The 19,971-nt window shown below is 42.8% G+C and overlaps 1 protein-coding gene across 1 annotated transcript; it reads right to left on the bottom strand.

Annotated features, from left to right (window-relative positions):
- Window positions 1–22: 22 nt before the first annotated feature.
- camk1a (calcium/calmodulin-dependent protein kinase Ia) lies at window positions 23–19,052 on the bottom strand. Its single transcript, XM_041944460.1, has 12 exons — window positions 18,982–19,052; window positions 17,338–17,456; window positions 7,901–8,032; window positions 6,857–6,931; window positions 6,087–6,225; window positions 5,875–6,001; window positions 5,528–5,603; window positions 5,335–5,447; window positions 5,159–5,237; window positions 4,242–4,329; window positions 3,927–4,101; window positions 23–2,596 (listed from the first exon to the last, which is right to left on the bottom strand). The coding sequence occupies exons 2-12, from the start codon at window positions 17,421–17,423 to the stop codon at window positions 2,493–2,495; spliced, it is 1,194 nt and encodes a 397-aa protein (XP_041800394.1). The 5' UTR covers window positions 17,424–17,456; window positions 18,982–19,052; the 3' UTR covers window positions 23–2,492.
- Window positions 19,053–19,971: the final 919 nt, after the last annotated feature.

Genomic DNA, 19,971 nt, shown 5'->3' with positions numbered 1-19,971 from the left:
AGTTTTATTTCATTTCCTGCAATCAGATCTCAGTGGGTACAAATCATTGTATTTTCTTACAGCTTGTTCAATAACCCATGATGCATTGCATCCATACATTTGTAGCTCAAAACAGCTTTTACAAAAAAAGGATATACAATATATACTTATATTTATATATATAATATACACGTGTTTCTTTATGCATTTAGATGTGTTTGTAATGGGTAAAATAAGCTTTAAAAAAACACAGCCAAGTGGAAACAAATCCCAGGTAAGGTTCAACATAAGGTCATTACCAAACAAATAATAGCCAGGTTATCAAAGTCATCAATGTTGGCTATCTTACAGTTAACATGAAGCCCTTCACACACAGTTTGCATATTTTCCACAATTACAGTCATGTAAATCCAGAGGGATGGCCTTATTTTACTGCACTATTGAACTGAAAGTATCACTGACAGATTGAGGGAACTGGTTTTATGCGGGCAACACATTTTTTAACGACTCGGTTAGCTCTACAGCTAACTGCTATTAATACAGCATTATGTCATGACATACCCGAAAATTATAATGTATGGTATGATTAATATCAGGAAGTGTTTTCAGCAAGTTGTCGCGGAAAGGGTCAATTTTGTCTTTTCCACATTAAACATCTTGCCAAAACGTTGCCGTCCTTCATCTGTGCCAATCTGAATCTACAGTGAAACATCCCCATCTACTGTATGGCTTTAGTACTGCAGTTCATCTACTCGGGGGGGACAGGTTTTGAGCTTGCACGCTGAAGGCTACTCCCTTGGCAGATGAGTGATGTTTCAACCTAAATGTTGAATATATATATATATGTATATATTCCTTTTTTTTCATATCTTGCACTGTGGCTGGCACCTGTGTAAAATTAAGATATGTGTATTTTTTCAGCTTGTGCCTGGGTGTCACACAGGTATAAACAGCTTCTACAATAAGCGACGGCAAGAAAACAGACTGAAAAACATGTTCGAGTTGTAAATAAACGTAGTACAGGAGAAATGTCACTCAAGTAGACTCGGCCTTCATAGTCAATGCAAATGATAAGTCCACTGTGCTGTGTTGTATTTTGTCAACAACATTACTTCTGGTGTTACTCACTTCACATTATATAGCTCAAAATTACAGTATTACATCATTTTTCAATACAACAGAGTAATAATAATCATGTGTGTTTATACTAATTGATCATCATTCATGTAAACATATTTAACCAGGTCATGCAAACAGTAGACCAAAACTTCTTCCACTAGAGGTGCACAGCACAGAGCAGGCGGAGCGCCCAGACTGAGATCCCTCCAACTCAGCGTGAGGCCCAGAGACTGACAGCAGGCGGAGATTTCGACGCCCACCCGAAAAAGAACAGGGAGGATGAGCGTGACAGAGGATTGTCAACACAGATTTCACCGTCAAAATAACTCCTCCTAACATGATGGTCAGATTCCGGTGATTTACGGACTTACGGGGATCTCAGTTTGAGCCTCTGAATAACAGAACAGCCATAAAACAAACAAAAGAAAAAGTCTCCTTTTGATATTCACACACTGTCAATGTTTTCCCCAACAGAAGCATGCAGACACTCCAGGTCAGAACCTCTCTTCACAAACCCAGTCTGAGCCAGAATATAGAGTCCACAGCCCCCAGAATCACCTTCCAAAAAAAGGCTTTAAAAACAAAAATACTCAGAAAAGGACAGAAACACTTCATGTGAGAAATAAGACAGAGCGATCGAACTGAATAATGGGCAGGTGGCATCGGAAGTGAAGACATGCCTTGAGATTAATTCTATTCATCTAACTGGCTACTTGGTCAGTGACTGGACTGAGTCACATTGATGGGGAAGGAGTGTAAAGACATGCAGGAGTAGCTTTCAGGAGTCTCCCCCTCGAGAAAGCGATTTCTTTGTGCCCCGTCTGGCCAGATTTTCGGAGAAAGCTGCCAGTGATGCAGAGGGTGTGAGCCAGATGGATGTGGACAGACAGTAACTGCGGTTAGAGGTAGATGTGAGAGATAATGTGAGAACAAAAAGAATGGAGAAGACTGCCTTTAGGCTGCTGGCGCCTCTTTGATTGAGACTCCAGAGGCTTGGATCTTTCCCGAAGCTAACATCCAGGACCACTTCTTGTAATGCACACGCTGCCAAATGACTGCTGTCTGCTATAGCTGCACAAAGGACAACTACGTGTTAGCTTGCTTGGGGGTTTCTTTCAGGATGATCAGGCCCTTCCTTTGAATCACTGTGACTAGGAGCAGCCTTGCCTTCTGTTCTGCAATAAAGTAAAAAAAAAAGTGTGTATCTTGAATCTTTTTTTGAACTTTTTTTTTTTTTTTTTTGGACAAAGACTTACAGCATGTTTCTCCACACTGTGACAGTGACCTGCTCGCTGTGAATGTACTCTGGTGGACACTGCCTGATAACTACTCTGCATTCCTGGCCAGACTGGGCGGGCGGGCTCTGGGCGCTCCGTGACAATGGGAGGTTGTGCTCAGACGCGACTGGCTGGCCTGCAGCAGTAGGTGCAGCTCCTCAGGCTGTCCCGATCCGTGCTGCCCTCGGTGCTTCCACGGCGGCCGTCCTCGTAGTGGGACACTGGAGATCAGAGCAAAAGTGATGTTAAATAGAAATTCTGGTATCAACTCGGGTCTTATTCTCACAATTGTGGCCATTCTGACTATGTCACAACTTACACCACCTCTGTTAAGGTACAGAAAATGTGATAGCACCTATCAGGCTTTCCTACAGCTTTCCAAATAAACATGCATTCTGGAGAAGACGTTTAAAATGCTTGTTTCCGAGTCTCGCCAAAATTAAACGGCTCCCTGGATTCGATATTGTTTCTAACTGCACAGGGATCAGCTTCTGGGGCGACCAGCCGGCAAACCAAACAGCTGCCTTGTCATCTGCACACTCCGGTTTGTTTGCCAGGCTGTGGGCTGAAGTCAATTTAGCGTGTCTGCATGCTAGAGAACGAGTGGCAAACAAGGGAAGATTGAAGAGGAGAAAAAACTGTCATCTTCAAAAGAAATTCAGGAAAACGAAGTGCAAATGCCGGGCAGCAGACTACTATGAGGGCGGCTGAGAGCGTCCTCAGATGGACTGACTGACAGTCAAGAAATTCACAGGTCTGACTCCCCAAAATTTAACTGGAAAAAAAAGACTTGAAGCGGACCAAATGGTCAGCTCTCTGCACGGCAGGCACCAGTTCTACATTTCTGCACATTAAAAGATGGCTAACCATACAGTCGGCTTGGCCAGCCGGCCGGTCGTTCTGTAAGTAAATCACTGTGAAGTTAGCAAAAACAGCTAATCCTTGGCGCTAAATTTTGTTCTTACATTCAGCAGCAAGAGTGTGAAATGATGTATGATTTGAGAGCTTCAGGAGGCTTGCGCTGCTTGTCCTGAAAGGCCCACACGCTGTTTTGCAGGAAGTCCCACTTCCCAAACGGGTGTGCGTTAGAACTGCCAGAATTATGAAAATAAGACCCAGGTTGGAAAATAACATCTTAACTTAGGATTCAGGAGCAACATCATGTCTCAGCTAAGCCTCTAATCACCTGTCAGTCCTACTTAGAGCACACCTGGTTGACCCATCCTCTCTTATTTGCCTCAGTTTTTTCTTCTCTTGCCTTCATCCGCTCACCTCCCTGCTTCATCCCTCCGTTCATCCCCTCCGTCACTCCATGCACACTCCTCCCATCTTTCCCTTCTCCTCTGTACTGTCTGAGGCTCCAACTTGGATGACATTGCCTGAGTCTGATCCATCCTCGCTCTGCCTTCTTAAGTTCCCTTTTACACATACATCTACCCTAAATATCTATTACTATCATACATCACTGAATCCATGCAGTGGCATGACGCTTATAAGTGAAGAGAGCCACGGGTCTGACAGAGAGCGTTCGTTCATTTGCTGATAACTTACAGCTCTCCTCCTCCCCATTCCCCAAATCATCCTCCTCCTCCTCCTCCTCCTCCTCCTCTGGTAGCAGATGTCCATGGCAGGGACTGGTGGGAGTTATCTGACTGGGTCCCTCGAGACTGGTGCCCAGCTGCAACTTCCGCATGTGGCGCACCACTGCTGTGGCATTAAATGCTTGCTACATGGAGAGAGAGAGAGAGAGCAAGAGAGGAAGGATAAAGCTTGTGTGTCTGACAGCTACCGAGGGAGAAAAACAGCAACGGCGTACAGAACGTGCTCTGCCGGTCTCAATACTGTTGATTCAGCCGAGACACTGACCTTCCATTTACTTTTGGCAAAGTTTTTCTTGATTTGAGCGCTGACAGACTCATGGATATTCTTGTCCAGAGCCGTGTCTCCACAGATCCTGCAAAGTCAACAGGAATTAGACAACCTCCAGGCAGTCGAGGAGCCCGAGCGGTGCATATTCATGGTGTTATCGTTCGATTAGTAGATGGATAGAAAATTAATTGGCAGCTATTTTGATAATTGATGAATGCCAAACAAGAGATAGTTCCAGCTTCTTAAATGTGAAGATCTGATACATTTCTTTGTGATGTGTGTGTGATGGTAAACAGAATATCTTGGAGTTTTGAACTGTTGGTCGATAAAACAACACATTAAAATGTGGCATCTTTTGCAGACGTCAATCATTTAAACCTTTTGTATAAAATCATCTTTAAATACCTTGTTTTTGTTGACCGACTGTCCAGATCCCAAAGATGATTAACGTATAGGTATATAAGAGATATAAAACATGTAGAAGCTGCACATCCTCGCATGGAGCGTCAGAATGTTTGGTATGTTTGCTTGATAAATGTCTTTAAAAATGATTATACTTTCAAAGTGTGTTGGTGCTTAAAGAAGAAATACAGTTTGCAAAGAGTGGTGTGTCCTTCTGGTGCTCTTCAGTTTTGGGATCCAAATAGTTTAGAACCTGGTTAAGAAGTCTGAGGCACTCTGGAAGGTAAAAAGCTTTTATTAATGCATGGCTATTAATTTAAAATACAGGTAAGCGCATGCCTACCCCTTTCAGCCATTACGTTCTACTTCAGGGTTAATTTGAATTCAACTGACAAAAAATTGTAAAATTCTTCAGCTCCTTCCATCAACTAATCGACACTAATTTACTATCAGTAAACAGTGGAAGAGATGAGCGTGAGTGTATTTTCAGATCTGTGTTTTGACTTTCTTACCATGGATGCTGGAGCGCCTGCTCGCATGTGTATCTCTTCAAAGGCTCCTTCTCCATCAGGTGACAGATGAAGTCTTTGGCTGCAAACAAAAACGGAGTTCATGTTGTAGTAGTCCGCCCCGACTATCAGCTTCCACTGCTGGATCTGCTGCAGATACTGTTAGAAGCTGTTCGTACCTGAGTCTGAGATGTCATCCCAGTACGGAGAGTCAAATTCGTACTCCGCTTTCAGAATCTGCTCGAATAACTTGGCATCGTTTTCATCGTAGAAGGGCGGATATCCACACAACCTGAGAGATGTTGGAACACAGTCAGTGCTAGAAAAGAGTCGCGTCACGTCCTCGCCAGTGATGAATGAGCTCAGACTTACAGAATGTAAGAAATAACTCCTATGGACCAGCAGTCCACGGCTTTGCTGTACGGCTTCTGAGCGAGCACCTCAGGAGCTGTGGAAAACACCCATTCACGACAAAAGCGGAAAACACACGACACGGCAGTGAGAGTGAATTCAAGTAATCTTGACATTTCAGCGATACCATGTGATCTCACAGGTCACGTTAAACAAGTGGAGAGCACTTCTGAAACACTTGCAGTTGACTCAGTAGTGGATGAGAGAGCCTCTCGTAACACAGTGGATAAAGAGGAGATATCAGCTGAAAAAGCGCTGAGCTCACATGAAGGGGGGGGTATGGCTGACCAGAGAAATAAATGCCTCACCCACATATCCAGGGGTACCGCAGGCTGTGGACATGACGCTGCCCGCTCCCTCAATCTTTGACAGTCCAAAGTCACTGATCATGATCTTGGAGTCTTCATCCATGCTGTAATACAGCAAGTTCTCCGGCTGCAAAGACAAGAGGACACATCAGGTTTTGCAAATGGGAGAAAAGGCCAACTGTTATATATTTCTGTTCCGTGAGCAACGGTACCTTCAAGTCTCTGTGGACGATCCCCATATCATGGAGGTATTTGACTGCATCCAGGATCTGGTGGATGAGCTGGCTGGCATCTCTCTCTGTGTAGAAGCCTTTCTCCACGATCCTGTCGAACAACTCGCCTCCAGATACCCTAAAAGACGAAAATGACGTGGAAACAGCGAAAGAGTACTGTAGCTTTACGAAGACGTGAATATTAGAGGGTTTGTATTGAGTTCAGCCTGCAGCTGATACCATTATTGTAAAAAAAAAAAAAACATTACTAACACATGCTGTGCAGCCAAATATTGTTCAAACCACAGAACTTATCAAATATGACAGAAATCAATTTATTACAATATTAATTAATTTAACTAGTAGAAAAATACAAATTCTACATAAGACATCTAGACTATGTTATAAGACCAGTTATAAGATAATAAAAGTCTTGGTTATGAGCAATTTGAGTATTTGAATTGATACAGACCATATATAATTTATACATATGTGATGAGATCCTATGGTGACATTTTTAAATGTTTTATTTTGTTGCCCAAAACGTGAATGCATTCATTTTACATTGAGCTTAAACAGAAAATAGTCCAATTTGACACCCTGAACTTGCGAATGTTTGGCATTTTTGTGTCATAAATTGCTGATACATTTTCTGTGAATCAACAAATTGATTAAACAGATCATTGTTTCAGCGTCTCACACTAAACAAAGCGCCTGCTGTATGCCCTCTATCATACAACTGTGTAAGATGAAGAGGAAGAGGAACTCACAGCTGCATGACAAGATATAGATGGGATGTACTTTCAAAGATGTCCTCCAGCGAAACAATGTTGGGGTGCTTGATTCTGAGGAAGACAAACAGACAGACATCATCACACAGAATATGTTGCATTTTCGATTGAACATTTCTCCGGCGCCTCCCGTCAATCGGTCACCAGATGGCATTCTTGCTGCATAATTCAAACTAGGGCGACGCGTTCTCTCTTTTCCATGGACAGCCCTACAGTAGACTGGGATCAAACCTGTGTGTTTGCCATAAAGGACAAACTGTAAAGCAGCAGCTTTCAGATCAAACACAAAACGACCTTGCGTCTGCAGCTGGAACCTTTAATGAGAACCAGCTTTGGAGATTACAGGGTTTGACAGAGTGACTGTAACAAATGTTAGCCTCTCTCTCTCACACAAACACACACACACACACACAAACTAGACCTGGATCATTTATTGCTGTGAAGCAGCAGACAGTCGAGCATCTCTCTGGGCTTTCGAGTAGAGTTGAGAGTGTCTGAACACACCATCGCTGTAACACATCAGCGGCTGAGAGGAGCTCCTTTGACTTTACGCAGAAACAGAGAACCCCTCTGCCTTTTTTTCAGCTTTTTGAAAACTTTCTCTCATCACTCTCTCATTTATTCGACGGTGACTCGAGCTATTTGGCCAAACTCCACTCCTCCCATTCTCCCGTATCTTCCTCCTCCTATCATACCCCTACCCCCCTCTGCACTTCTCCACCCTCTATGTCTCTTTCTCTTTCTTCAATACACTGCTGCGGGGAACTCCACACCATCTCCGCCTCTGTGTGCTGTTGCCCTGGCAACAGGGACACTAAAAATAGGTCTATCTTCTTTACTCCTGACATTTCCGGTGCACAATCCTACTGTTTCTACTGACACCATGCATTTAGTCACCCATTCAATTGACCCCTTGCATATATCCCGCATCTGCACATGCACTGCCGTAAGATGCTGCACTGGCGAGTTCCTGCCGCTGGACACACAGCGGCAGATGATGCGGCGCGAGGAGCTTGACCTCACCTGTGCAGCACCGCAATCTCATTCTCAATGTTGTTCTCTTTGCCTTCCAACGCTTTCTTGGGGATGCACTTGATGGCCACCAGCCTCTGGGTCCTCTTCTCCTCTGCTAGAACCACCTCTGAGAAAGCTCCCCTGAAACAGAAGCAGTGGAAACACACACAAATGTATGCACACATTAGAGGAAGAAAGAGAAGTGTGTGGGAGTGTGAGGTGAAGTGGACAAGATCGGAGAGCTAAAGTAGGATTCATTCTTCTCATGCTACGGGCCACGATGGATGAAGTGTTGTACAAAAGAAGCCTCTAACGAGACAGAGTACTCACAGCTTTTACTGCAAATTGTTTTTTTTTAATTCAGTGCAAAGGTGCGTTTTTGGTTGATTTCCACACTAGAATAAAGCCCAGTTATCAGATCTGCTTGTGGCCTCCTGAAAACGGTCTCTCAACCAACCACAACACCAGAGCTTTCAAGAATGATCTCAAAATACCGCACTTTCAGTCATCTGTGTGTGTGTGTGTTTGCACGGTGTGTGTGTGAGTGGTGTTTAGATGAATAATTCAAAATGGTGACATTGCCGAGAGGTTTTGGGGGCTGAGCTCAGGAGGTGAGGTGAAGTAGCAGTCACATACGGACATTCATAGTAATATCAGTTGCTTTTAAAAGAGAGCAACTATTTTTAATGCGTTCAATAATAGATCCAGTAAATGTAGTGTGGCTGTTTCTGAGGGAGACTAGACTGCATTATGGATTACGGTGATGGTGAGAGGGAGAATAGTGTGTATTTACACAGTCTCCCCACAGGAGCGTGGGAGGGAGCTCAGGAGGAGGCCTGAACACACCAACATTGTTAGCAACCGCAGGGATCCTTACATGCGTGTGAAACAGCACTGTCATGCAATACACAATGGAAGTCCACTGTTCATGCTTTAGCAAATACTCCCTCCGCTTTCCCAGCTGTCACACTGTGGAGCATGTGAGGAGTCACTCAAGTCTGCAACCTTGAATAAAAGGGTGCAGGCCTCACCGTGGTGATGCAGCAGCAGCAGCAACTGTTTATTCTGCTTTTAATGCTTATTCACAGTGCTGAGCAAAAGAGTTATTGTGCAACCCGACCTTCTCCCAGTAACCCTCCTCCCAACGTTATATCATGTCACAGTTAATGCTCAGTGTGGGTCTGTGGTAATCCTTGAGATGGCTTTGCACCGTGGCCATCTTGTGCTCAACAAACCAGCGCAGCAGAAACGTTTGCACGGCGAAGCTGATGCGCACGAGGAGGGACGATTCCCACACTCGTCTCCGGTTTCATTTTTAAAAAGTCTTTAAAATAATCTCAAAGTGAAATCACATAAAGCTCAAATTCTCATCGACCCATGAAAGCATTTTAATGTGTTTAAGTCTGCAGCTTTTACAGCCAGAGTTTCCTCAGAGGGTCCAGAGCGTCACACTTCTATGATTGGTGAGTAATAATCTATTTAGTCTAATTGGATGTTTAAAATAGAAGGGTCAATAATTCCAGACAGGGAGACAGATGGTTATGTCCCTAAATTCACTGACATGTGAATCTGGAGCAAATTTCTGCTTCTGAAAGCAATATTTCTGTTTCTGGCCATGCATGGAGAAAAAGCTTTGTTTGTTATAGAGCTGCAACTAATGATTATTTTAGCAATTAATAATTTTGTCTATTAAATGCTAGTCAAAGTAGTGAAAAATGCCTGTCACGGTTTCCCAGAACCCAAGGTGGGGTCTTCAAAATGTCTTGTTGTAGATATTTTGTTCCCAATGAGAGAAAACAGAGAAAAGCAGCAGTTTTTCACACCTGAGAGGATGGAACTAGAGAATATTTGGCTTTTCTGGGGGTTTAAATTGAGTCACAAAATGATCATTTGATGATCAAAATAGTTGCCAATTACTCACCTAATCTAGCTGGTTAGCTTCAAAATGAATCAATCTGAGACAAGGAAACATGTGTGATGTGAGTTGGCCTCAACCACCTATTCTAAAATAGTGGTGTGGAGTTCCCCGCTGCAGTGTATTGAATCAGTGGCAATATGGCACAATGAGAGCAATGCAACCCTCAAAACTAACTAACCAGAACATTCGTTTTTTATGCAACACTTTTCCTGCACTTTCTCCCAGAACTAAAAACAATATTATTAGAGTGAAAGATGTAATTTAGAGCAATTTACGGTCCGCTTAGATTGCACACATTTCGACTTAAATCCAAACTCTTTGTGACCTAATCCATGCTTTATCTGCTGCTCCTAAAAAGAAAAAACTGCTTGCATGCACGGTTTTCTGCTGTCGCCTTGAGACACATTGTAATTAACCATCCAGCTGCTAATTTCTACTTGGAGACGTAGTAGGGGTGGGCTCTCAGGGGGGTTTGGGAGGAGGAATAGTAGACAGAGGAGGAGAGGGAGCTACTGTAGCTGTTTTTCTGAACTGCTGACAAGAGCAAATGCTTATGTTTTAACATTAGACCAGATAGAAGAAAGCTAGAGTTTATTGTCCGGCGTAACAGATTTCAGTTTGTTCAGTTTCAGATTACAGCGCACATTTTCTTTACTCCACCCGCAGTTAGCAGCACACCACCGAAAGCTTGACACATCATTTTATCTATTTTCTGCCAGTAAATAAGCCTGGCGAGAACATTAACTCGCTGTTGACAAATTGAAATAATTAAGTTTCATATGAGTCATTAGTCTCAAGACTCATAGCTGACGCTCGGCTGTTTTTGTGCACACGAACATGACTGTCACAGCATATTTTTAGACATTTGTACAGATAAAGTAAATAGATAGATCGATAGATCGATAGATCGATAGATAGATAGATAGATAGATAGATAGATAGATAGAGAGATAGATAGATAGATGAAGCGTGATATAAAGGCCTATGCCTGGCAATCATGCATCTGGAGCAGAGTGATGGTGTCTGCCCCAAAGCCATCAGCACAACATGAACACCACAGCATGGGTCACACACACACACGCATACACACATGCATACACACACACATATACACACCCATACACATATGCGCACGCGCACACACAAACACACACAAACACACACACACACAAGTTGTTGAAGACACTGTAAGCCCAGCTGTCCATAAGGGAAAATATTGATTCACACATTCTCATATCGCTGTCAGCGTCTCGCAGTGCTTTCACCATGATAAGTGTGCCCTTATTGCCGTCTTCCATGTCTTCGCGGCCTCGCCTGACAATTTATCATTAGGAATTTTAACATGACGGGCTGTTGGTAAAGTAGGTGAAGAGACAGCTGCTCTGTAAGGCGAAGACACGACCTCTCGAGGTCCAGGATTGAGCTGTAATATATGAATATCATTTTCCACTTCTGCCAATAACCCCCCCCCCCCAAATCCTTCAAACTGGTCCTTTAACAGCCAATCCTTTGTGAATGTAGGTGTGACTCCATTTAGTTATACCTGCTTGGATGGAGAAATATGTTTCAGACTTATACAGTTTACAAAGAGTGCAGAGATATGCTAACCTATCTAAGGTTATTAAAATGTTGTTAGCGTAACATTTTGGAATTTGAGGTTTGAGGTAGTGCGTTATTTTTGTCAAATGCTTTTGAGAATCTTATTATTATTTAGAGGCATTTTATCAAGCAAGCTGATGTTAGTTTTGTCAGTGGGTTCAATGGGTGAAAGCTATTTAATAACAGCTCATCTCCATGTGAGAAGTAGATTGTGTGGTGCAACCCAATTTGATCTACAGATGAGTATATCTCTCTCTCTCTCTCTCTCTCTCTCTCTCTCTCTCTCTCTCTCTCTCTCTCTGCATAATAAAGACTGACATTGTCACTAGTTTTGACCTCCTCCAGGACTGGGACTGAGGAGGTCACCTTAAGTCACAAAGTTCATAGTGATCACTAGCAAGTTTACCCAGATTGCACCAGTCATACATAAAAAATGCCTTTAGTAATGGTCATCAAGCTGCGACTGAGGCAGCGTCCAATCAGTGCACTGGACACTGTAAACAAGGAAGTTTTAAGTCAATGGCAAGATGCATAACAATGCAGACTTGCAATCTTGGGGAAACTGCACGGTCACAATCCATTTGGTGTTCAAAGTGTAGCAAATGTCCACATCATCAAGTGGGTGTAGCCTGTGATGCACCACTCACTAAATACACTGTCTAGTCACTCTGAGAGGGCCTAACATTGTGTTTTAACTGTTGCAGCAGACAAACTGTTGTGTTGGTCATCAGCTTGTAACCTGCTGCTGGACTGGTTTAACAGTGACTAACTACAGGATGAAGAGCGTGATCTCATTAAAGCCCGTTCACTCAAACTGATGGATGTTTGATGGATGTTTGCTACAATGGCAAACATTATTCATAATGCTTTTTTGCTTTTTTTTTGCTGTTGTTTTAAAGATACACCATCAATCAGGCAGAGTCAGACCTGTTGCAGCTACAAGCATCCATCAGTCTATCGATCTCACCCCACCTGAGCGCTGCCTTCCAGCACAACATGCCTCCAAGTCCCAAAAAAAGCTTTCTCTTTTTAGCCTAATCCATTTTGTGTGTGTGCTTGTTGGGTGTTTTTGCGTGTGTTAGAGACCGAAAGAGGCAACAGATATGTGCGGACATGGACCTGCTGCACAATCCCAAACAACCTCCAGATTTGATTCTTACACGATTATGAAAAATAACTTTCGTCCTACCAACCAGGCCTGGGACTGGGCCATTCGCTAACAATCGACCACTGTATATTTTCCATCTACTCTGCTAAAGTCATGCTTATGTCAAACCTCTTAACTCCTCTGCTCTTCTTTAGAAACAAAGCAACCAGCGCAAGTGCTTTCAAACAGTGTTTAGTGCTGCATAGTCACAATGTTTATACTCCTACACATTATCCAATCGACTGCACAAGCACTTCTTAAAGCTGGCCTGCCTTGTGTCTTATATCTTCGTCCCTTCTTTAAGGCTATATGACATTTAAAGTTCATGTTATTGTTATGCTTTGTTGCATCACATGCCAAATATATGCCAATATATGTATTTCAGAGCCCTGTCTCCCATAAATTATATACAACTCATTAGCAACAGCAAATCCACTTTGAAGGAAACATAATGCCAACTGAAATATATTTTCTATAACCATAATAGGGAAACATTGGTTATTAAAATACTTGGCAAGTCACAAAAATATTTACACTGAACAGATGTTTACTTACAATGTAATTTATCTGTTTTCTGCCAAAACAGGCAATCTTGCAATACTACAGCATTATTCAACTTGTATATGGTTCGTTTAGCTCTGACAGGGCTTGGTTAATGTTAGGGAAGGATCCTGGTCTGTTTTGATACCGAAAAAGTCAGTAGTAATCAGGATCTTTCCCTAACCTTAACCAGAGTGCTTTTGTTGCCTAAACCAACAGAAAAACTTGAATTCTGGAGTTACTGTCCTGCACTTTGCTCGCCCGCCAGCTGCCCCGACCACCTCCCTGCGACTCCTGCACCTTATATAATGTTATTTGTCATTCGCTGAACTAAACGTTGATTCTGAACATAATCCAGGCAGTGATTACACTTGTCAGCATGATATCAAATCAACTTTTGTCAGCTGATACTTCAATATTGAATCACATAGCGTACTATGAAAGGGGTGTTGCATTGCTGCTCAAACTGAGCAGCTCTTCGCAGGTTTCTATCATGCATGCATCGTGTTACTATTTTGTTGCGTGAATGGCTCTGTGGTGGAGATATCTGGAAGGGGAGTTGAGCATCAGCAACACATTTAAGAAGTACTCTGCTGTGGATACTTAGGACTGTTTTTACTGCTGCGTCCTGGGCTGAAATTATTTTGCTAACTGGCCCCATGGTATCTCTGTCCACAGCAAGCTGAACTCGTTAGCCTGTAAGTCTCGCCCCAACATCCTGTTCCATACAAAAACACATCAAACTCAATCAAGTGGCTCTCTAAGTGTGGGACATCTAGTCAAGCTGTAAAAGAAAATGACGTCCATGAAAGACAGCGTTGCCACAGAAGCTACTTCTAGTAATTACGCTGATTACAACAATATCCTATGACAACTACAGTGACGGGTGAGCCGCTCCACCCTCTCCCCCGCCATCGACGGGCTTAAAGACGACCTCCAGGTCTCGTTCAGTTCACTCTCTCTAAATGACATTCTTACAGGAGAAAAGTGTTAATGAGAATAACAAAAGTCAAAACATATACGAACAAACGGGTGACAGACACGATAGCTGTAGAGTGGGTGGATTTTTTTGTTTTTTTTTCATCTGCTACCTCGAGGACAGCTTGTCCTGAAGTGGACTCCAAACAGAGGTAGAACTGTGAGGATTAGCTGGATCTGAATATAATATTTCAACATAAATCAATTAACTTCACACACTGAGTTCCTGGATAAAGCTCCTCTGTAATCTTCTCTCCGAGCATAAGGAGCTTTCCGTCAACACATTAATTCTGCCCTCTGCCAGGTCCAGCTATACCGACAGGAGGGAAAGAATATTACTACAGCTTTTTTCCCCCCATTTTCCTCTCAAATACGGGAACATGCTATCCTGGCGATTCACTCTTTCAATCCTTGTTACATAAGCCTTAATATCATACTTGAAATTACAATCACTGTTTTAAGTTCCCGCAAGTCTTAGCGGAATCACAACAGAAGTTATCAGCGTTCAGCAGCACTCGCGAAGTCTCAAATATACAAACTGCCAGTCAAAGTGCATTTCATACAGCATGCAGAGCTCTGAGACGCAGACTGGTGGAGACTTGTTTGATGTCCTCCTACAGCACTCGACACAGCCAGACAGCCTCATCGTCTTCCCACTGCTATTTCACTTTTTTGGATGCGAACCAGAGTTGCACAGTCATTAAAATCTGATTCTGTGCAGCCTCTCTAGGGAAGCAGGTGCGATTCCAAGAAGAAAGAAAACAACCACACTCCATATGGCACACTCGTGTCATCACAAGTGGACGTGAGCCAGGTCACTTGTACTTAGTTTGGGGGGGATGGGGGGGTGGGGGTGGGCTGGAGAGGTGCCGCCCGACCATCTGGGCTCGATCCTGTCCCCCTGGAGAGTGCAGTCACAGGTCTGTGTGAGTCCAGCCCTCACCATTACTGACTGCAAGGGAACCTTTACCCCACGGGTGAAAGACAAATTCAGCAGATTATTGCAAAATGAAGGCATTAAAACAAAATCGCTAGATCCCGGAGTATCTAGCGATATCACGTGCGTAGCTGAGATGAAGTTGAACTTGACTTTTTCAGACAAATCGAGCTGCAGGAACAGGTTTATGCGATCTTTCCTTTTGACTATGAGCACACGTGTGCTCTTGATTACTTAAGAAATGGAGAGAAAAAAAACCTGTTCTACCGTCTCTCACATCCCTCCAAGCAATCATCACACGAGCGGAGGAAGGTGCAGCTGATTCTGACACGTTCAGAGAGAGAGACGGGTATTATTAAAAGATTGCAGGTGTCATTGGGTTTTGTCTTGTCATTTGTATAAGTGGTATAAGTATTTGTAACAAGTGGTGGGCAATAAAAGAACCACTCAGTTTAGTTAGAATTCAGTTTCAGGAGAAGTAGGAACTTTGGCTTTCGCTGCTCTCATACAAAGAGAAAAATTTTCGTGCACTGGCAACAGCCTTGCATCAATTCAAGACTCTTCCCACTCTCCACACAAAAAGAAAAGCAAGTCAGAGCTAACATGAAGGCAAACTGCCTAAATATCAGCACTCCTGTGATATCAGTCATGTCCATTCCACATTATACACATTACTATACATACTATACTATACTATCTATTATCTACATACTGGCCTGGCAGGATAAGTTTAGGGATTGTTGCTATATGCTTAGGTCATTTGTGTGTAATGGCTAAAATAAAGTCCTCTGTATGAATCTGCCATTGGCTGTCCAAGTCGTTTTTTTCTGATTACATAAATTAGTGTTAAATTTGAAATACAGTTACTCATGTGCACAAAAACTGATGTAATGTCCAAGGAAGGAAGAATAATGATGATAGTAACAAACACACTCATATGCAACCATGCACACATGCCTGCGCACGCTTAATTACATGTGCAAATAAAACCCATGCATGTTAAACGCATAGAGTAATCGCAGCTCTAGCTACAGCAGTGTCATTTTAAACTTGTGGTCATCAACAGTCATGGCTGTACTGAAGACAAACTGGAAAAAATGTTTGCACAATTACACTCTAGACTAATTATTTTATTTCATACATTTTGCTGATTACTTTGCACAGACATTGACCAGTCAACACATAAACCTTAACTCTAATCCATTTAACATGTTTTTGTGCTGCTCAGGCGGAAGCCAAACGGGCCAGGGACATAATGTATTTTTGAGTACTTTTAGGCGAGTGGGAAACAGTTGAGTCAGCGTCCAACAGTGGCCAAGAACAACACAAGCTTGGGTCAAAATGGACATAAGTGTTAGGCACGTCCAAAATGTCAGTCAAGTTTCTTTGGAGACGGGGTCAAGGCTCAAACACTGCAGCCCTGACAGCATGGACAGATGGAGGGAAAACGAGCAGTGGGTGACTTTTGATCCTCCCGTTTCTCCAACTCTCTGTACATTGTGTTACTTGCAAGTACCCATCAATCACAGCCGAGTACACACAGCAGCTTCATTATGCTTTGCCTCAAACCTACTGCACTGCAAAATCTCAGCTCTCAAAACAAGAAAAAAAGCAATTAAATAAGCAAAATATTATCTTTCAACAGAACTGGAATTTTTTTACTTACCAAGAATTTAAAAACAAATAAAAATAATTAATCTCAAAGACTCATCGTTATCTTAAAGCTAATGTGGCCAGACTAACAACACATTCATTTGTCTGCATACAAACAAATCTGACAAATTCTAAATTCAATTCTAGTTTCCAGCAGTAAGTCACTCAGAACCAGTAATAAAAACTCAGTAATAAGTTCAAATTTCTTCTGAAGATCATTCAGGACAAAAAAAAAAGAAGCTTGAAACAAGTGAAATTCTCTAACATAAAAGCTTCCTGGTAAGAAGATAAATCTTGTCAAACAAGCACATATTACCTTGATTTAATATATTTTATCTTAGATTTTGCTTTTTGCAGTGTGGTACAGTATGGAGCTCAGCCTGGCCCTATGTTTAAAGACAATTGTTTTTTGTGGTAATGAAACACAATGTGATCCATTTAAGAAGAGCAAAATCTCTGATACTAAAGAGCAGATCTGACAAAGGGCGCCCTCTAAGATAAGACCTCAGTTCACCCAAATCACACAAAAACATTCACAGTGGAGGAAAACTGAGCTAAAAGAACAGCTGAGGTGTTCAGGACCCTTGAGGGTCCGGGGCCACTGGTGCCCGCTTCGCCCCCTCGTTAATCCAGCCTCGCTCCGACAACAGCACGAAACTATCTGTGCAACTTACGTTCCCAGCACTTCTTTGAAGTCATAATGTTCTTTGATGTCTGAAGTCTTCTTTTTCCATCCATTTCCATCCTCTCCAAGAGGCATCCTACAACGCTGATCGGATTCGCCACACTACAGCTACCGGGCAGAGAGAACAAAATAAAATAAAAAAAACAAAACAGTGAATTGACTCAGAGTACGCACAGTTAAATTTTCAGCCACAGGATGCGTAATCAAATCTAGATTAAATATCGGTGGTCAGGAGGATTGAGCTAAAATGAACCTATGACACAATACACTGACTTTTAAAGAAAATATGAGTTTAAGACAAAAATTCCCTCAGAGGCAACATGTTTTTTCATCATGCTATTGTGAGTTTTTGTCTCTATTACAAGCACCATTCCAGCTCATCGTGGGGATATAACAGATAAGACATGAAATATTACACAACAATCAATAGGATCCTTGCACTGTTTAACGTAGCTGATTATGAACTGAGTATAAAGGCTGCCAGAGATATTCTGCCTCTGCATCACTTTATTATTATGTCCATTACAGTTTGGCTGAGTGATGTGAATGTTGCATAAAGCCATTAAACAAACCATTGATTTTCCTGATTAAGTGATCAGGTTACTGCAGCCCCAGCTTGCTTTTTTTTTTTAACACCAGTGAGTTTGATTGGACTGAATGACAAGAAGTCAAGTTAGTAGCATTTCCTGCTTATATGCATGAGGACTAATTAATAAGGTGAAGAAGCGCAATCAGTGCAAAAGACAGCACTGAAGCTGTTGGCCTTTCCTGCACTGCAGTGTGTCTCTTTTTTTTTTTTTTTAAATCTTTGCTCTTCTGTTATTCTTTCTTTAACAAGGGAGAATAAACGAGAGAGAAAACTTTTACAGGGCTGAAAATGTTTTGTTAATAGCACATGAATGAGAACAGACACATTCAGATGAATCAAGACAAAAATAGAGACATGCGGGGGGGGGGGGGGCACAATAACTACAGACTTCTTTGCTGACAACTGGCCAGGCAACAATAAATAGCAACAAATAACAGCTTGAAAGTAGGGCAAACAGTGCAGCAGAGACAGTTGCAAGAAAGGGACCATCTCAAAAAACAAACGCATGGTCAGAAGAGGCAGATACCAACTGGGGGACCTGAGCTATATTTAACATCTGAGACTATAAACAATTAGGTTGCTCTGAATCTTTAAAAAAAAAAGAAAAAAAGAACTACAAATACAAGAGCTGTGGTCAAACTGTATTCCACAGAGGACCAATTGGCAACCTGCTCTGCATTAAGGCTGCAGGGCGTGAATGGGGAGCAGGGGGCTGAATGGCAATTTCAAGATGAATAGAAATAAACACTTAGCCGGTGCAATATGTCTGCAATAGTGAATCCGACGGTCGTGTTGGTGATCATGCATGTAGGCTGCAGAGAGAATAGGCGATGTGGGTGTGCGAGCCGTACTGCAGCGCTCAAGGGTACGGCAGTCAAAGGAAGACAGCATCTTTGGGTTAAATCGGGAGGCTGCAGACATGCGACACGGACGCTCACCAAAAGCTTTACAAGTTTCACTGCAGATGGGGGCGAAAAAACACCCCTGCACGATTGATGGTGCGTTTCGGTGAATATATATGCTGGAGAGAAATCACTCACATACCTAAATGGCGATCTGTGTTGCTGTGATGCGTTCTCCTTCCCTCTGGGAGCGATGTGGTTGCCGTGCTTGTGCGCAGCGCCGGGTCCGCTCAGACTTCTCCTGACGTCAAGGAAAGCAGACGTCTGTGGACGTAGTGCAGCGCAAAAAAATAAATAAATAAAAAAAATAAAAAAAAATCACTCGCTGTTCTCTTAACAACGTGATCTGCGATTCACCTCATGATAGTCGAGCCGCCGTCTGTTACATGCGAGCAGCTTTTCGGTGCATCTGCTTGTCATTTTCTGCGAGCTTCCCGCAGCGCACTTGGTAGCGCTCTCTCTCTCTCTCTTTCTCTCTTTCTCTCTCTCTGTGGCAGAGTATGCAGGCGATTTTAGATGCTTTTCAACAGAGGCACAACGTGTCACTGTGAGTAATGTAGTATACATTGCTGACAAGGCACACACACGTGTATGAAATAAAAGTCTTTTGGGTTTAGACTGTAAGCATGCTGCAGAGTGATGGAGGTCCGGCGCGCCTTGAACCAACAGGCCGCATGTACACTTGCAGGGAATTAACGCTCCGATGTTCCGTTAACTCCGAGGCAACGCCCTGCTTCTCTCTCACACAGAGCATGAACAGGAGCACACTCACGTGACCCTTCCCGCAGTCCACCTGGGCATCGGCTGACAGGGGGCCCATCGGAGGTGTGGGGGCCCCGGCCATCCCGATCACAGTATGGACAAATAACAAAATACAGCAACGCTTAGGACCAAAAAGTGTACTCACCATCTCTCTGACAGTCTTATCAAAAGAGGACCAACCCCTCCAGGAGATCTTATCAGTCAGATGCTCTCAATCAAAGGACATTGGTGGAGGAACTTATTTTGATGCGAGTCTCAAATGTTGTTTTGCATTTCTCGTCTCTTTCCTGAGTTTTTGCAAGAGAATTAGATGCATAACTTTTACATACCACATGTTGAAGCTGAATGTATTGCATCATGCTATAAGGCT

This window comes from Chelmon rostratus, chromosome 2 (assembly GCF_017976325.1).
Source record: "Chelmon rostratus isolate fCheRos1 chromosome 2, fCheRos1.pri, whole genome shotgun sequence".
Classification (NCBI taxonomy): Eukaryota; Metazoa; Chordata; class Actinopteri; order Chaetodontiformes; family Chaetodontidae; genus Chelmon; species Chelmon rostratus.
This window is presented reverse-complemented; position numbering and strand designations above follow the sequence as displayed.